This window comes from Caretta caretta, chromosome 2, assembly GCF_965140235.1.
Source record: "Caretta caretta isolate rCarCar2 chromosome 2, rCarCar1.hap1, whole genome shotgun sequence".
NCBI lineage: Eukaryota > Metazoa > Chordata > Testudines > Cheloniidae > Caretta > Caretta caretta.
Window position 1 is genome coordinate 196,183,731 of NC_134207.1, and position 16,206 is coordinate 196,199,936.

Genomic DNA, 16,206 nt, shown 5'->3' on the forward strand with positions numbered 1-16,206 from the left:
AGCTGATGGTCTTCCACCATTTCCCTTAGATGACTATTCCAAACTCTAATACATTATCATTCTCTGCAAGACAGTCAAGCTAAAATTTTCTCTATCTTAGTTTTACCTCATTATTCATAGTTATACCAATGTGTACCACACTAAATAATTCCTCTCTTTCCTTGGCGCTTACACACTTAAGATATTTACAGACTGCTATGTCCCTTTAGTTGCTACTTTTCTACATTAAAACTGTTTTTTTCATTATTGTTTATGTCACAGTGACTCAAGCAAAATTCTAAGTGGAATAGCACTGTGGTCCCTTCTATGCCTCCCTAATGGTAAGCCATACCTTGAAGGCATGAGCTAGTAGTCCTAAATGTTTCATTTAAGCAGTTCAACTCCAGAAACATCTAATGTCAAGAGAGCACAATCTGCAAAGCAGACTGGCCACTATCTCCCTTTCATTCATTCATTTTTGCTCTCGAAGGCAGAGCCCGTTCACAGATTTCAGGGCTTGTTAACATGTTCAAAGCTCAATGTTTGTGTGTGTGTAAAATGAGTGGTTACATGTAGCTATTTTTCAACCATTGTTCTTCCCCTCCCTCTTTTCTCATTGTCCTGTCCCCTTTCCCCACACCCCTTCCTTTGGTTTTCTGTTTACCTAGTCCCCTCCTAACCAAAACCCACCCCAAAATTTAAACTGAACAAACAAATTGGGACACTAACATACAGTACATGTGTAGGCCATCACATGATCACACACTGCTTGTACATTCTATCCCTTTGCCCTACCCTGTGTCTGTCCTGTCTATTTAGCCTGTAAATTCTTGGGGCAGGGACTGTCTAATACTCTGTGTTTGTACTGTGCCTAGCACAATGCGGCCCCACTCATGGTTGGCCCTAAGGCACTACTGTAATAAATATAACAACAATAACAACTTCAGAGGGTGTGGCTGAAGATCATGTATGGAAACTGGTGAACCTTTTCAGGATATGATGTATATTAGTCACTATGTGCTGTACACAATATGGTTTATGCATTTCAGTACCCACCCTATGTGTTTTAATATAAAGGAGTTTTTCTAAGAGGTATGTGCCTATTGCTAAGTGATGTACATGTTTCTGAAGAGAATGTTTTGAATTATATTCTCAATGGCCCCTCATATTTTTTATCGGTAGCACTTCTAGGAACAATAAACAGCATGACAGCAAAGATGTATAGGTGAAACTAGCCTCTGAGCACTCAAGTTCACAGACACCTGAAGCCCGTTGAACATATTTGGCTCATATAGCATCAGATTTGCAGAGTTATGAAAATAAAATGCATACAACTTCTTACATTCTAGCCACTACTTCAATGTTTTGATTTGTATTTGCATTATCATTTCTCCATATGTCAATTTTAACTTTTTTTTATCACAATCATCTAGGGGCCAGCGTCCTTCCATGAGAAGAGGCTTTAGGTCGGGCGAATCTTGCCTCCAGTAATGGCCATTAGCTGATGCATCAGAGGCAGGCAAAGAGTCCAAACAATGTACCTGTTCATCTGTGCAATGTTGCAGATGGAGGTACTGAACAAATACCTCCAGAATGTTCTGTGAATCAAAAACTGAATCCACATCATCTGTGTTTGTGCCCCTTTTATTTTCCTTTTCTCTGAATAGTTTAGCTACTGAATTTCCTGGAAGGAGTGTTTGCAGAAACAAAGCACCTTGTAGGCAAATACTATAGTGTAGAATGCTCTTAGAAAGTGAATGCTTAGCTCATAAATGCAGCAGTCACACCAGGAACTGGTTTTAAGAGTTCTGCTCAGCCAGTAAGGGAACAGAAACATATCATTCATGTGACCCATGACCAAATTTTTCAAATCTGGGTGGCTAAATGTCGGTTCCTGAACCCATGTTTAGGCATCTGAATAGAAGCAGCTTGCAGTCAATGGGAGCTTAAGGTGCTCAACACTTTTGAATTATTTACTCAGCTCTCATTTAAAAATGTCTTTGCTCGCTATCCCCAGCTGGTGATCATATTCTGAACCACAAGAAACTATATCCCTTTTAGGCTTTTTTACTTAGCTGTCGTGAAGCAAATTTATTTGTATCGTTGTGAATTCTATTTTTAAACACCTTGCTCACCTATTTGTCTTACTAGTATCTGGTAGCAGCAAATTCTACAGATTGATTAGCTGCTGCATCAAAAAGTTATTTTGATTTTAAATTTGGTGACTTTCAATTTCATTGACTATCCCCTTGTTTATTTCAAACTATAGAACAGACTAATAGGAGCAGCCAAGCGGCTTTCACTGTACTATTTGTTATTTTACATTACCCTTACAGATATTATCCTGTTCTTTACCTTTCCAAACAGATTCATTTCTCTTTGAAAGAGCCTGTTTCCCAAAATTGCACTATGCTGCTAATCATTTTCATTTGTCCAGGACCTAGGTTGAGAAAATGGACAAGGGTGAGCTACTTAGTACCAGCTTGAACCATACTTTAGCTTTGCTATTGGTCTAGTCTTGTACTCTCCAAGCAAACTGAAACAGACAGTCAAACAAAATAAAAGAGCTTCAAGATTAAAACCTGATTAACACCAAAATAATAAGATTGTAAAATGTTGCTCCTATAAATCATCAGGGACCACATGATGTATTATTAAAACAACAGACAAGATCATTTTTTAACAAAGCTCTGAACGTTAGTGGAATTTGGTGACATCTTAGACTATTCATGGCCAAAGTATATGCAAAGAAAATTGATGATTAAAAAAACAAACAAACCTAACAAACCACTTATTCTATTGAGACCCTTTGGTGACATTGTAAATCATCAGTGACCATATAGTATCCAAAGGAAATAACAGATAAGAAACTTGTAACAAGCTTGTTGTTCCATTGAGAGGTTCTAGAGATATCATCAAGCTCTAGTGGGAACAGAAATAGCTAACAAAGTAAGAGATAAGAAATGATGTACTAGAATAACACGCCTGTTATTCCATTGAGGGATTTCTGGTGACATTATAAACCATGAAAGCAGAGTTAGGATGGTTTGCAATATCAACAGCCCTGAGATAAACTAACAATTTTTATACGCAACTGATTATTTTATAGATAGGTATCCATAACAATTAAACAAATGTACAGTTTACAAAGAAGAATAAAGAGCTGGTGCTGCAAGTTGCCACTTATTTTCTTTTAAATAAGCAAGCAAAAGCTAAAACGGCCCAGCTGAGTGTGTAAAGAACAATTAAAAAGTATAGCTGAGCTAGCAGTTTCAGTCTAAAATCTGGCTTCCATTCACTCTCCCACTGGCATGGCCCCAAAAAGTTTAAAACGAAATAGGGCTATACTGAAGCAATTTCAAAACAGAAAACAAAATGGTCAGAAAAGCACATCTGCCAATGAGGGGTGAGAGATGGCTGCCTCAGGATGTAGGATGTAAATGGAACCAAAGCGTCACTTTAAATTCATGTAGAAAATAATAGCAACAAGGTACGGACCATAAAACCTCCTTCAGGAATGAGCTATAGAGGGGACATATATGGCAAATATTAGTTTCCATTCAAATGGCAGATGTGTCATTGGCAATGTAAAAGGAGCCCAGCAGTAAGGACTGAAAGCTGTGATCAGGCTGTGCAGTTTTATTTTTCTAAAAGGTTTTTATATTGTTTCCACTCAAGCTATCAATCACGACTTTTATTAAACTACAAAACAGACGTCAGATCAATGGCTGTGTGAGACACATTTTGAGTGACAGGATGATGATGGAACAATTCCAGCGTCCATATATTATGAAATACACACATGCTATTCTTTCAGTGTTTCCATACAGAGCAGACCCTACTCCCTATGTTATTTCAGTAATGTATCATTTGAAAGGAAGAGCTAATTGTGGATAAATATTATATAAGGAAAATGAGACTTGCTAGAATATATGCCAAGGTTATAATAAACTGGTAAAGGAGAGGAACATTCAGGGTGAAAACCGGCTCTCTGTCCTTAGGTTAAGCCTTTGCGCCTTCCTTTTTAATATAACAGCAGGAGCTGAGGAGGGATTGTCAGCCTTAATCAGCATCTTTAGGGTTTTCTCAGTTTTGTCACAATTGTGACATTATTTAGGCTCAGGTTTCCTTTCCTTGCATAGTCAGCAGACCTATGCAACTGTTTCCTGCTATTTTTGAGTGAAGAGGTATGTACAAAAATATATATAAATAAGGCTGAATTGTGCCCTCTGGGATATTCTCTGCTCAAATCCTGATGCCAGGCAGACATGTGCAGGTGATCCAGCCAGCACAATTACCATCAAATTTGTCACTATTGTCAACTGTATTTTCAATGAGTATTGAGGTTCTATGTGGATAAAGCACAGAGCATGGGGGTGGAGGCGAGAGGGGTGAAATTGACACCCGCAACTCAAGGTCATGGTGTAAAGCTGCTGTGGAGCCCTCCTCAATAGTCTCTTCCCCCCAAACTATACCTGCCTCTGGGCTGGAGTATTTGCTCTAGCTCTGTGCTTTCCATGGGAGGGGTCTTGGGGCCAGTGGATCTGAGTAAACAGAGATTTACAGTCACACTCCTGGCCCACCACCCCATGGCCTTACATGCAATACCTCTTGTTACAGGAGTATTCTGAAAAAGAGAGATATCTAAATATATGTAAATAGTTGATCACTAATACATAAGGTGCTAGTGGATGGCGCTCAAGAATATGGGGTATCTTTCCTGGGTTTTTAAGACCAATAAAACTTCTTCTTGTTGTTCACTGCTTATGGCTTCTTGTACTCATCAGTTTACATGCAGCTCTTTATGCTACTTGGACTCAGTGACAAGATATTTTCCACAGTATATACGGGATGCTAGTCACTTCAGAGTTGTTGTTCTCCCAGCAGACATCAGGCCAGCCCTTACATGGAGCTCAGTCAATCCAGAGAGCCTTATACTGGCCCTCTGCACTATGCATGAATTTTCCCCATAGTGTGGATTTGGCTGCAGAAGGGGTTGCAACCCTGCATTTTGGAAATGCACAGTCCTTAGTGAACCAATGGCTTGGTTCATGTTTGTAGCCAGGTTTAGAGCCAATTCATCACTCGGGCATACCCTGAATGGCTGTTTTGCTTGAAACATATTTTATGCTGATTTAACAAAATGGTTTGTCTAAGGAAGTAAATGTATAAAAGACTTTTAATAGAAATTCTTTGCATATTGGAAGCTCTTAGATTAAATTGGGACAGATTGCTGCTGACATGAAGCAGAATTGTTTATGACTTTTTGACTAGTTTGTTGAAAACAAGCGGGTTGAAAGATATCTAGTGACTGTAGCACCCTGTTGCAAACTTTTAAAGGACAAATTTGAAAATATGAGCACAACAGAAATTTTTAATTCACTTTTTAGATTGATCATAAAATGTGGTTCAGTTCCAACAATCAGAGTAGCATTCTTTTTCCTAACATGGCTGGGGTCGCCGTGGTTCATGCCCTGGGATTCATGAACACTGGTCTAAATAAACTAAAGAACCTTCTCAAGAATCTGAGCACTCCTCTTTCTCTTCAGAATGCTGGAATATTGCTGTCAATTAATATCGCACATTCTACAGGCAAAGGTATCATCACAGAAAGACTATCTTAAAAGGATATAAAACAGAGGTGGGCAAACTATGGCCCGTGGGCCACATCCGTCCCACGGGACCGTCCTGCCCGGCCCTAGAGCTCCCAGCCGGGGAGGCTAGCTCCCGGCCCCTCCCCTGTTGTCCCCTTGCCCCGCAGCCTCAGCTCGTTGTGCTGCCAGTGGTCTGGGCAGCGGGGCTGCGAGCTCCTGCCAGGCAGCGCGGCGGTGTAGCTGGCTCCGGCTGGGCAATGCAGCTGCCAGTCCTGGTGCTCTGAGCAGCATGGTAAGGGGGTGGGGAGCAGGGGGGGTTGGATAAGGGGCAGAGGGTCCCGGGGGGCAGTTGGGCACAGGGGGCAGTTGGATAGGTGTAGGAGTCCTGGGGGGCCTGGTCAGGGGGGCGGGAAGTGGGATGGGGCGGATAGGGGGTGGGGGCGAGGCTGTTTGGGGAGGCACAGCCTTCCCCACCTGGCCCGCCATCGGAACCCTGATGTGGCCCTCAGGCCAAAAAGTTTGCCCACCCCGAGATAAAATGACCCATACAATGTAATATGTAATATACGGCACATATAATACATCTGGTCATGCCAACTGAACCAATTACTAAATAGCAACCAAGAGGACACTAGCAGCGGTTTGATGTTAGCATAGATCATTAGTTGGGAATTTCCTGGTTTTACATGAAGACTGTTAGAGGAAAATTTTCTAAGTCATCCAAAGGGTTTACATCTGCACAATTCTCTCTGATGTCAATGAGACACAAAGGGCAAAATTCCCAAGAGCTGCTTCAACATACCCTTACTGCACTTTTAAAATGCATGTTTAATTCACTCAATAAAATGGATCTGTCATCAACGAATTCTAAAGAAAACTAAAATGCACCTGTAAAAAGAAAAGGAGTACTTGTGGCACCTTAGAGACGAACTGATTTATTTGAGCATAAGCTTTCGTGAGCTACAGCTCACTTCATGAAAGCTTATGCTCAAATAAATCGGTTAGTCTCTAAGGTGCCACAAGTCCTCCTTTTCTTTTTGCGGATACAGACTAACACGGCTACTACTCTGAAACCTGTTAAAATGCACCTTCCTTGCCAGGGAGCTATCTGACTGTCCAATCAAGGCTCCAATCTCACATACAGATATTCCTACTATCCACAGTACCCTCCCTTAGGTTCATGTGTCCAAGAAAAATAAGAAGAATAGTGAGAAAAGCACTGAGATCATATTTCTATTTGTTTGTTGATTGGCTGAAACGTATAAAATAGATGGCAAAGATTGAAGAACCAGCATATTCAGGCATTCTGAGAGATGAATAAAGTCTGATATAGCAACAAAAATGGGGAAAAAACTGTTGAGGTTGGAATTAACTTGAATGAGATCTGGAAGGAAAGATGACACAATAAAGTATGTAAAGTAACAGTATAAGGAAGAAAGAAATATGCCATATGCCAAAGAAATGGCTGCAAGACTCATAGAAGGAACTACTGTGCCATGTTAAAGATGGTTAAATTTTTCCTTTAGTTAAAAAAACCTTGTAGTGCCATGAGTGAAATATAAGGGAAAATTCATATAAAGGGTATACTAGATCTTCTAAGTAACTGTTAAAAATTAATAAGCTACGAAAAAAAGGATCTATGGATATAAAATAAAATAAAAATGAATGAACTATTGGAAACTCAAGTGAGCAGAAATGACCTTGAGAACTCAGAAATTAATAAAACATTTTGTAAAATAGAAACAATGTAGCATATTCTCTCAGCTTACCGTTCCTGTTGTGCCCAAGGACAGGTGATTCATCTGTTGGGTCAGAGGGCCCATCATGCTTGCTGGCTGCATTGACATAGTGTGGTCCATTGTTGGCGTTATCACAGCACCCTGCAAATACACATGATTTCCACCTCAACATTTATTTTTTAAAAAAGTCATCAGTGTTCTTTAAATGAATGAATTTGGCTAATGCTTAATATTAATCTGAAGAGAGACTAAGCTATCTGTCATGTGAAATATATGTTGTTCCTATTGAAAACCAAGACACACACATATATGACTAGTGAGGGTATATTATGCCAGTTCCAAATAAATGCCATTTTTGTCTTCACTGCTTCTAACAAAAACATACGGTCTGTCTATGGTGAATGCTACTGTACATGGCAAAATGCCTGTCATTTACATTTTCCATATCCTATATGGAACAATCTTACTCAGAGACACCACACATATGTCCCCAATTTTCCCTGGCTTTTAAAACCTTCAGTCTCTGATATATTCAACCTATAATGGTAAATAACTTGGATTTTTCAATTTCTCTTAAGAAACATTTGTGACATTTTCCAGGTGATTAAGCAAGACTAGTTGTTGACAACCATTATGAGAGCAACATCTATTTTAAAAAATACACGTACATAGGTTTTAAATGCATTGCCCTTATTGTATGGTACCAAAGAGGTTGATAATAAACAGGACACTAGGTAAGGCAAGAACAAGACCCTAAACAAGAGAGAGAGAGAATGCCAAACACAGAACTGTTAGGGAAAGCTGCTCTGTAACTTTCATCAGCAATCAAAGACCCTCTCGGTGCACTCGTGGCTTTGTCCAAGGCTGCACATAGCTCCCTCCGGAGCTCCCAAATGCAAAATTCTACTCCCTGTGTGGGCTAGACTAGGTGTCTGAAGAATGGAGCGAGTTGCTCCTTTTTTCTCTGCCAAAGTCTGAACATATTCCATTCCTTGTGCTCCTTAGTAAGGAATGGTCAAGGCACACAAACTTGGTAGACCACAACATGGGCTATAAAGATAATTAAGCAAGGGTAAATAACTTCAGATGTTTCCAGCTCTCTCTCAATATGAATTCCACAGTACACTCTGTGTCTGTGAATACATTGTAAAAATGTATACAGACACACTATTAAAGCCAGTAAAAAATGTGGAATTTTTTTGTGACATTTATATGAAAGGTTTGTCTGCTTTCTTCATCAAGATATTTCAAAGTCTGAATATTTTTGAGCCAGATCTATACAGGGGAATTCAGCATTAAGGATAAAAACCCCCAAATTCCTAAAAGCCATTGCATTGGTTCTCAAGTGACTGCCTCACATTTATTTTGCACGGTTGGAAATCGTTTCTAAGGATGAGACTGGAGGTGAGGTTTACCATATTTTCAGCTGCACATAAGAAATAAAACAATTAGGGGGAATGCCAATCAACTTGTTCTGTCCTTACCAACAATTTTCTTTTATGCTAATGTCTGATTTGAGAATCTCTCTGATTCCTGGACAAGTTTGTATTAATCACTGAGAAACAATGATCAAAAGGGGACTGGCTCAATTGATTGGTCCCTTTTTTAAGATAGTACAGCATGTGGATACACACACACACACACGCTTTATATTACATACCAGACTACATTCATTTGCATTCATGTAAGTCACTAGAGAAATGCAGCAAAGGACTCTATAAGAAATATAAAATCTCCAAAGAATAGTTGTGATATTCCAGTATGAATTCTTGTAAATATCAATGGGCTTATTACTGTGCATGTTCCAAATCCTTCTTGTTTGTGCCAATTTTTGCTTCTTATTTTTGGCTGCTGCATTTAGTATTTGCTTAGATGAAACTACAATAGAGGAATTCATTCAAATTAACTGCAATGGTGCCACTATTCACCTTGGTTGGAACAACTCTCTTAAAATTAGTGTTTCTACAAATCTTCATCACAGATATTTTCTTCATCAGATCTTGATCTCCTCCTCCTCCTCCTCCTCACACATAAAATGATATTCTTTTCCTTCACCCTATTCTATCTATAGCCCTAATTGTAACCCATTTTCTTATTATCCTTTCTACTAACAAATGTCAGCGAATCCACCCTTAGTAAACCTTTTGGGTGTAAGATAAGCCCATTCAACAGTTAATATGAGAGTCAAAGCAAGAGTCTGCAGTAGCACCTTGCTCCAGGAAACTGCATTTTGGCCAGGTGTTCAGCTTCACGTAGCCTGGGATTCCAGGCCTGCTCCTGAACTTGAGATCTTGGAACATGTGTCCCTGAATCTCAAGTACGTTATTGGGTGACAGTAAGAATTCATGAAAATATGCAGTTATAGTCAGAACCCGGCAATTTTTGTGTGTCGAAACACTAAAGCTTAAACTGAGTTTAACAGGGAAAAAAAAAAAGATCCCAGGCATCTCTGCAAGCAGTTTTCTCCTTTGCCCCGGAGACGGTCTATTTCCTCAGAGACATCAGTGATGGATGATTTGAGCTCCGGACTACGATAGGACATGCAAAAATGCACATATGCATTCCCAGAGCATATGGGTGGGGCTGATCAATTAAAGCCCTTTCTGGGACACCGAAAGAACTGACTCCCAACAGTAGTAGCAGTGGCAATTAATTTGGGAGGCTCTCAAGGACAGTAAAAGCCTAGCTCACCTTTCTGATATTTCTGTTGCAAAAGGCATGGTTGGAGGAACTGGGTTTGGTTACAGATGTGGCAGTCTGATGGCTACTTCAATGTATAAATTCAGAAGCCTGGCAATCAAGGATGGACAGCAGCAAGGAAAGTTTTGTGATTTAGTATTGTAAATACAAGTGCCAGACATGCAGTGGAAAAGTTAAGGAGAAAATGTTTCTTTCAGTAAGCAAAAAACAGTTATTGTGAATAAATTATTTTTTAAAAATATAGGTCTTGAGGAAAATATATATCCAATAAAAAGAAATATACTTGGAGAGAACTATTTTTTTGTTTAAGTTACTGGTTACTGAGAACATAAACGTTATCGTCTCAAAGTTTACACTGTCCACCACACTAGAAATAAGGGTGCGGAAAACTCAAGGATCTGTAGCTTTCTGATCATAATTTATCAGACAGAGACAACTTAAAGAGCTTGAAGCAGACAGTTACCTAGAGCAGACAGCTATATGCATTTGCCAGTCCATTAATTCACCAGAGTTTGCAGAATCCTCTTGTGATCACGTAGGAAAAAAATTATACTTAATTAAGGAAATACTGTCTGGTTGTTAAGGTAACACCATAATGCATTTAATAAAACATGCTGTCAAGTCCATTTGTATCCAACTTATTTAGCTGTGGAAGGCAGCAATATCTCATGTCAGACGTTGCCACTCGCATGCAAGGTAATTTAGTTTACTCACAATGTACCGTATGTGTCTTCTCATGGGCCCCACTTGGCTAGTGGCAAGGCTAAAGGGAACATGTTTTTCATTTTAACATCTTTGGATGTCTGAGTTTACTCAGTTTGTAAATTATATAGAAAAACACCTTAAGACTCTAATTCTATTAAAGGCCAAGTCTAGTTTAAAAAAAAAACCTGCAGGTGAATTAATGATGAAGTTTTTACCACTGTCTTTGCCAAATAAAGTTGCTAATGCCTGCCAGTTACTTCGGTTTGCTCTGCTGTCTCTAAGGATTAGATTTTCACAGTTTCTGCAGGGAATTTCCAACATCAGCATAGAGTAGACTGTCAAACTGTTACACTTGTCCTGTGTGTCACACATGGAAAGGGACTTGCTTAGCAATTTTTTAAAGGCAATTTCAATATCTTTAAACCATGATTGGTAATTCAGTGAGATTTATGGATTTTTCTTCAGAGCATTGCCTGGGATCCCAATCACAACTGTTATTAAAGTACTTCAGATAAAACTGCATACTTCAACTTATCATGGAAATCAACCTCCTGTGGGCTGGCAAGGTTGATGGGTGGGACTAAAATGTTTTTTGTTTGATAACAAAATCAAACAAGGAAAAGCATTTATGTCCTCCAAATAATAAAAAAGGACAAAGGGTTAGTTGTCTGGATTTGTCAAAGGAGCAAGCTGTTTGACAAACAATTCTACCTCCCTGTGAGGGGCTGAAAGGGGATTTGGAGAGTCTAAAGCTTTGTAGTCGTATGTGACCTTTGGTTTTCCAAATAACTCTTGCCTTGGGATTCCTTGAACCAGAATCATTCTAAATTACTAGCCGCTATCAGAAATACCACAGTATTAGACACTTACAAATGCACAAACAATTTTCTCACATCTATCCTAACACTACTGTCTCTGTACATAGGCTGCATGTATATCTCATGTATCCTATACAAAGAAGCATATATACTAGATATCCAGAACCAGTCACAAATCATGAGTTTTTTTTATATCACACTTTCTGTCCATCTTGGGTGCCACTGATTGCATGTATATTTCCATTACACCAACAGCTCATCACCAACATGTGAGCAGTCACAAACATGAATCATTCTTTTAAAAAATACGCAGCAGACGGTAGAACCAAGTACACCATTACTTGCTTGCAAGGTATTCAGAACCAACTCATGGCTCCTGCAGTCTCAGCTAACACACTATGGGAAATCAGTTTTTAATTGGACATACAACAAGGCTATTGGGCAGTTCATTAATTGTTTCATATATTATATATCCCCCTCAGCTAATATCTCAATGCTCATCTCTTTCTTTGACAGCAATCACTGCTTATCCATTGAGAAGACAGATAATGACTTCTCTTTTGAGTCTCCAAGCTTTCTCAGAAAAATTAAAATTATGCTGAATAACTCACCAATTGATCACCGAAAGAACCTTTGGTACTATCATTTAAAATGCACTTTCAATGTCTAGAACACTTTGGCAATACAGTACCTTTTAAAGTTGGCAAGATATTTTTGGTATGGGGCCTGTTATGCAATACTGCAAATATTGGATTAGCTTTACTAGAAGCGGAGATTATAGAGTCAAATAATAATGAACTCCTGGCAGATTAAAAAGAAAACAGCCCACTGAGGATTACCATGTTACTTCTCATTTGGTTACTCATGTTACTTCTCATACCCAAGCAGTAAGAACTTACTTCTATTCAGAATTTTTAAACAATTGGGAGACTGGGGCACATGATTTATGACGAGAGGCTAAGGAAACTGGGGTTATTTAGTCTGCAGAAGAGAAGAGTGAGGCGGGATTTGATAGCAGCCTTCAATTTCCTGAAGGGGGGTTCCGAAGAGGATGGAGCTAGGCTGTTCTCAGTGGTGGCAGATGATGGAACAAGGAGCAATGATCTCAAGTTGCAGTGGGGGAGGTCTAGGTTGGATATTAGGAAACACTATTTCACTAGGAGGATGGTGAAGCACTGGAATAGGTTACCTAGGGAGGCGGTGGAATCTCCATCCTTAGAGGTTTTTAAGGCCTAGCTTGACAAAGCCTTGGCTGGGATGATTTAGTTGGTGTTGGTCCTGCTTTGAGCAGGGGATTGTACTGGATGACCTCCTGAGGTCTCTTCCAACCCTAATATTTTATGATTCTATGAACAATTGATTCTATTGGTTAATGTATTGCTGTGTGTGTGTGTTTGTGTATTTTATTTATATATACACACACACACACACACACACATATATATATAGGAGAAGTTCTACAGAAGGTCAGACTAGATTATCACAATAGTCCCTTCTGGCCTTGGAATCTAAAAATATAAAATTGTGCATACTTTTTCGCTTTGAAAAAGAACAAATATGAAAGAGGTATTTTATACCTAAGTCACCTCAAAAGATGGATTATGCACAAACAGTAAACCATGGAATATCTAGCAAGTAAGAGTATAAGATAATGGATAAGTGAATTGGCAAATAAATTTACTACACAGTAGTAACTGGAATACATATATAAATTAATATATAATAATATTATTAATAAAGTCTGGAGAAAGGCTGGCTTCAGAAATAAAGGCGTATCTCCTATCAGACCATCTGTTATATGGCAAAAAAGCATGAAAATAGAGGCTAAAACAAGAAGTTGTTTACTTAGCACTCAAGTGTGGTTTATTTAACTACACACCCCATGGGGCACATTATGATTTCTGCCGCTCTATTGTAAACCTAGAGTAATTCTATTGAAGTATGAATCAGAAATCCTCTGAGCTTTATTCACAATACCCTGTTCTTCTATAAGGCCCTAGGGTCCATGCTCTATGAACACATCTTTCATATAAAAGGTGAATATATTTGTCGGAGATATTTTTGTTAATTTATCATTTACAGACTGACTTTAATATATCCATGTCTTCCTATGGAATCAGAGAAAATCACAGGAGAAAGTTAAATACAGCCGCTATTATATTAAGCAAACTATGCTTTTTAAAGAGTGGTAGCCCTGTTAGTCTGTATCAGCAAAAAGAACGAGGAGTCCTTGTGGCACCTTAGAGACAAACAAATTTATTTGAGCTTATGTTAGTCTCTAAGGTGCCACAAGTACTCCTCGTTCTTTATGCTTTTTAAGTAATTGCCAACATCAAAAGGCATATGCAATATTATTTATGTTGGTCCAATGAAATGCATCCACTTTGAAAAACAGCGAGTGACTTAACAATAGTTGGATGATGCATGTTTAGACAGGTGGGCAAGGATGGCTAGTTAGTGCTGAGATTTCTGGAGTAATGAGCAATACTAATATTGTCTGCTTTTTCCTAGTGTTGTGAGACTGATGTTGGATTAGAAATACAATTACTGTCTGGAAAGTTTTTAACTTTCACAGTTTAAAAATTCACAGTAAGCACTTGCTTAGTTTACTGTTTACTTTGTTGAGTTTTATATACACACACAACTGTTTACTCAGGAAGTTCTAACGGGTTTATAAATCATTGCCATAATATCAGAGCCAAACCAATAACCATTACAACCATGAGTTGGGTTTGTTTTTTTTTTGCTTAGAGAAAGTTTATGCAGTAATATAAACATCACCTCTTCCTATTTAACAGGGTATTATCATATTACAGAGCGAGCCTCTTTACACTATCCAAGATATGTTGTTTCTGGTGAATTTACTGAACTGAGTGAACCGATCAACTCTACTCATATTTATCAAATCAGGCGTGTCTATCAAATGTTAATATTAAAAAAACTGGGACAGATGCTCGAGGGTTTTTTTTTTTTTTTTTTTTGCAAATGACTATATTTTATCTGAATATTGAATAAATGGTAACCAAATGTCTAATTCTATTTATCCTCTGTCTGTTTTCCTGGGTATGAAACTGATGCATTATATTTTCCATAACAACCACCTCCCATAGTTTTTGGAACCATTCCTCTGGTTTTGGATTATCTTTCTTTTTCCAGTGTAGTCTAGCGTCTAGTAGCAGATGAGAGAGATTAATTCTTCATTTCTGCCCCAAGCCCCAAGAGGATTGCCAGAGGATCATTTTTTAGTAAATATCCAACAATTTGTGACATTTGGTTGGTTACAAATTGCTAATTTCTTTAGGTTTTTCAAGGTTGTCAGACTAGTGGAAAACTGGAGGTGGGACCACACTACAGCCTTGGATCCAAACCACCTCAAATTTGGGAATGTTCAAAATCAGTTCTGGATCCAGGTCCTTCTCTCCCTGTACCTCTGTGCCTTCTCCTATTGTCTCAGGGCTATTTTTATAATGAGTCCTGAAACTGGATCCCCAAATCTGAATATTCCTGATCTGTGGGTAAATTCAGATTCTGATCTGAGTCAGATCTGAACTTCACACCTCAGTCAGTCTATCACACCTTCGCAGCTTTATGAAACGGAACAGCCGTAAAGCAATGTATGTGCCTCATTATTTGTAATGGCGTGTGCTCTTCAAACCACTCCTAAGAAAACTGACGCAAAATAAGTAGTCATGGGATAAGAGGGAAGTCCTCTCATGGAGCAGTACTGCTTAAAATATAGGAAACAAAGGGTAAGAACAAATGGTCAGTTTTCACAATGGAGAGAGGTAAACAGTGGTTTCCCCCAGGGGTCTGTACTGGGCCCAGTCCTATTCAACATATTCATAAATGATCTAGGAAAAGGGCTAAACAGTGAGATGACAAAATTTGCAGATGATACAAAACTACTCAAGAGAGTTAAGTCCCAGGCAGACTGCAAAGAGCTACAAAAGGATCTCTCAAAACTGGGTGACTGGCAACAAAATGACAGATGAAATTCAATGTTGATAAATACAAAGTAATGCACATTGGAAAACATAATCCCAACTATACATATTATACAGAGGGGGTCTAAAATTGTTATCACTCAAGAAAGAGATCTTGGAGTTACTGTGGATAGTTCTCTGAAAACATCCACTCAATGTGCAGCAGCAGTCAAAAAAGCGAACAGAATGTTGGAAATCCTCAAGAAAGGGATAGATAAGACAGAAAATATCATACTGACTCTATATAAATCCATGGTACGCCCACATCTTGAATAGTGCATGCAAATGTGATCACCGCATCTCAAAAAATATATATTGGAATTGGAAAAAGGTTCAGAAAAGGGCAACTAAAATGATTAGGGGTATGGAACAGCTGCCATATAAGGAGAGATTAATACGATTGGGACTTTTCAGCTTGGAAAAGAGATGACTAAGGTGGGATCTGATAAAAGTCCATAAAATCATGCTTGGTGTGGAGAAAGTAAATAAGGAAGTCTTATTTACTCCTTCTCATGACACAATAACTAGGGGGTCACCAAATGATATTAATAGGTAGCAGGTTTAAAACAAACAAAAGGAAGTATTTTTTCATACAACGCACAGTCAACCTGTGGAACTCCTAGCCAGAGGATGTTGTGAAGGCTAAGACTATAATAGGGTCAAAAAAGAACTAGATAAATTCATGGAG

The 16,206-nt window shown here is 38.7% G+C and overlaps 1 protein-coding gene across 4 annotated transcripts in view; it reads right to left on the reverse strand.

The window, feature by feature from the left end:
- The window catches only part of LOC125631634 (RNA-binding motif, single-stranded-interacting protein 3), a 1,082,196-nt gene that overhangs the window by 20,738 nt on the left and 1,045,252 nt on the right, over positions 1 to 16,206 (reverse strand). For all 4 annotated transcript variants that reach the window (XM_048838637.2, XM_075125723.1, XM_048838640.2 and 1 more), the window contains one exon: positions 7,343 to 7,453. In XM_048838637.2, coding sequence (XP_048694594.2) covers positions 7,343 to 7,453 — 111 coding nt within the window. The remainder of the gene's footprint in view (positions 1 to 7,342; positions 7,454 to 16,206) is intronic.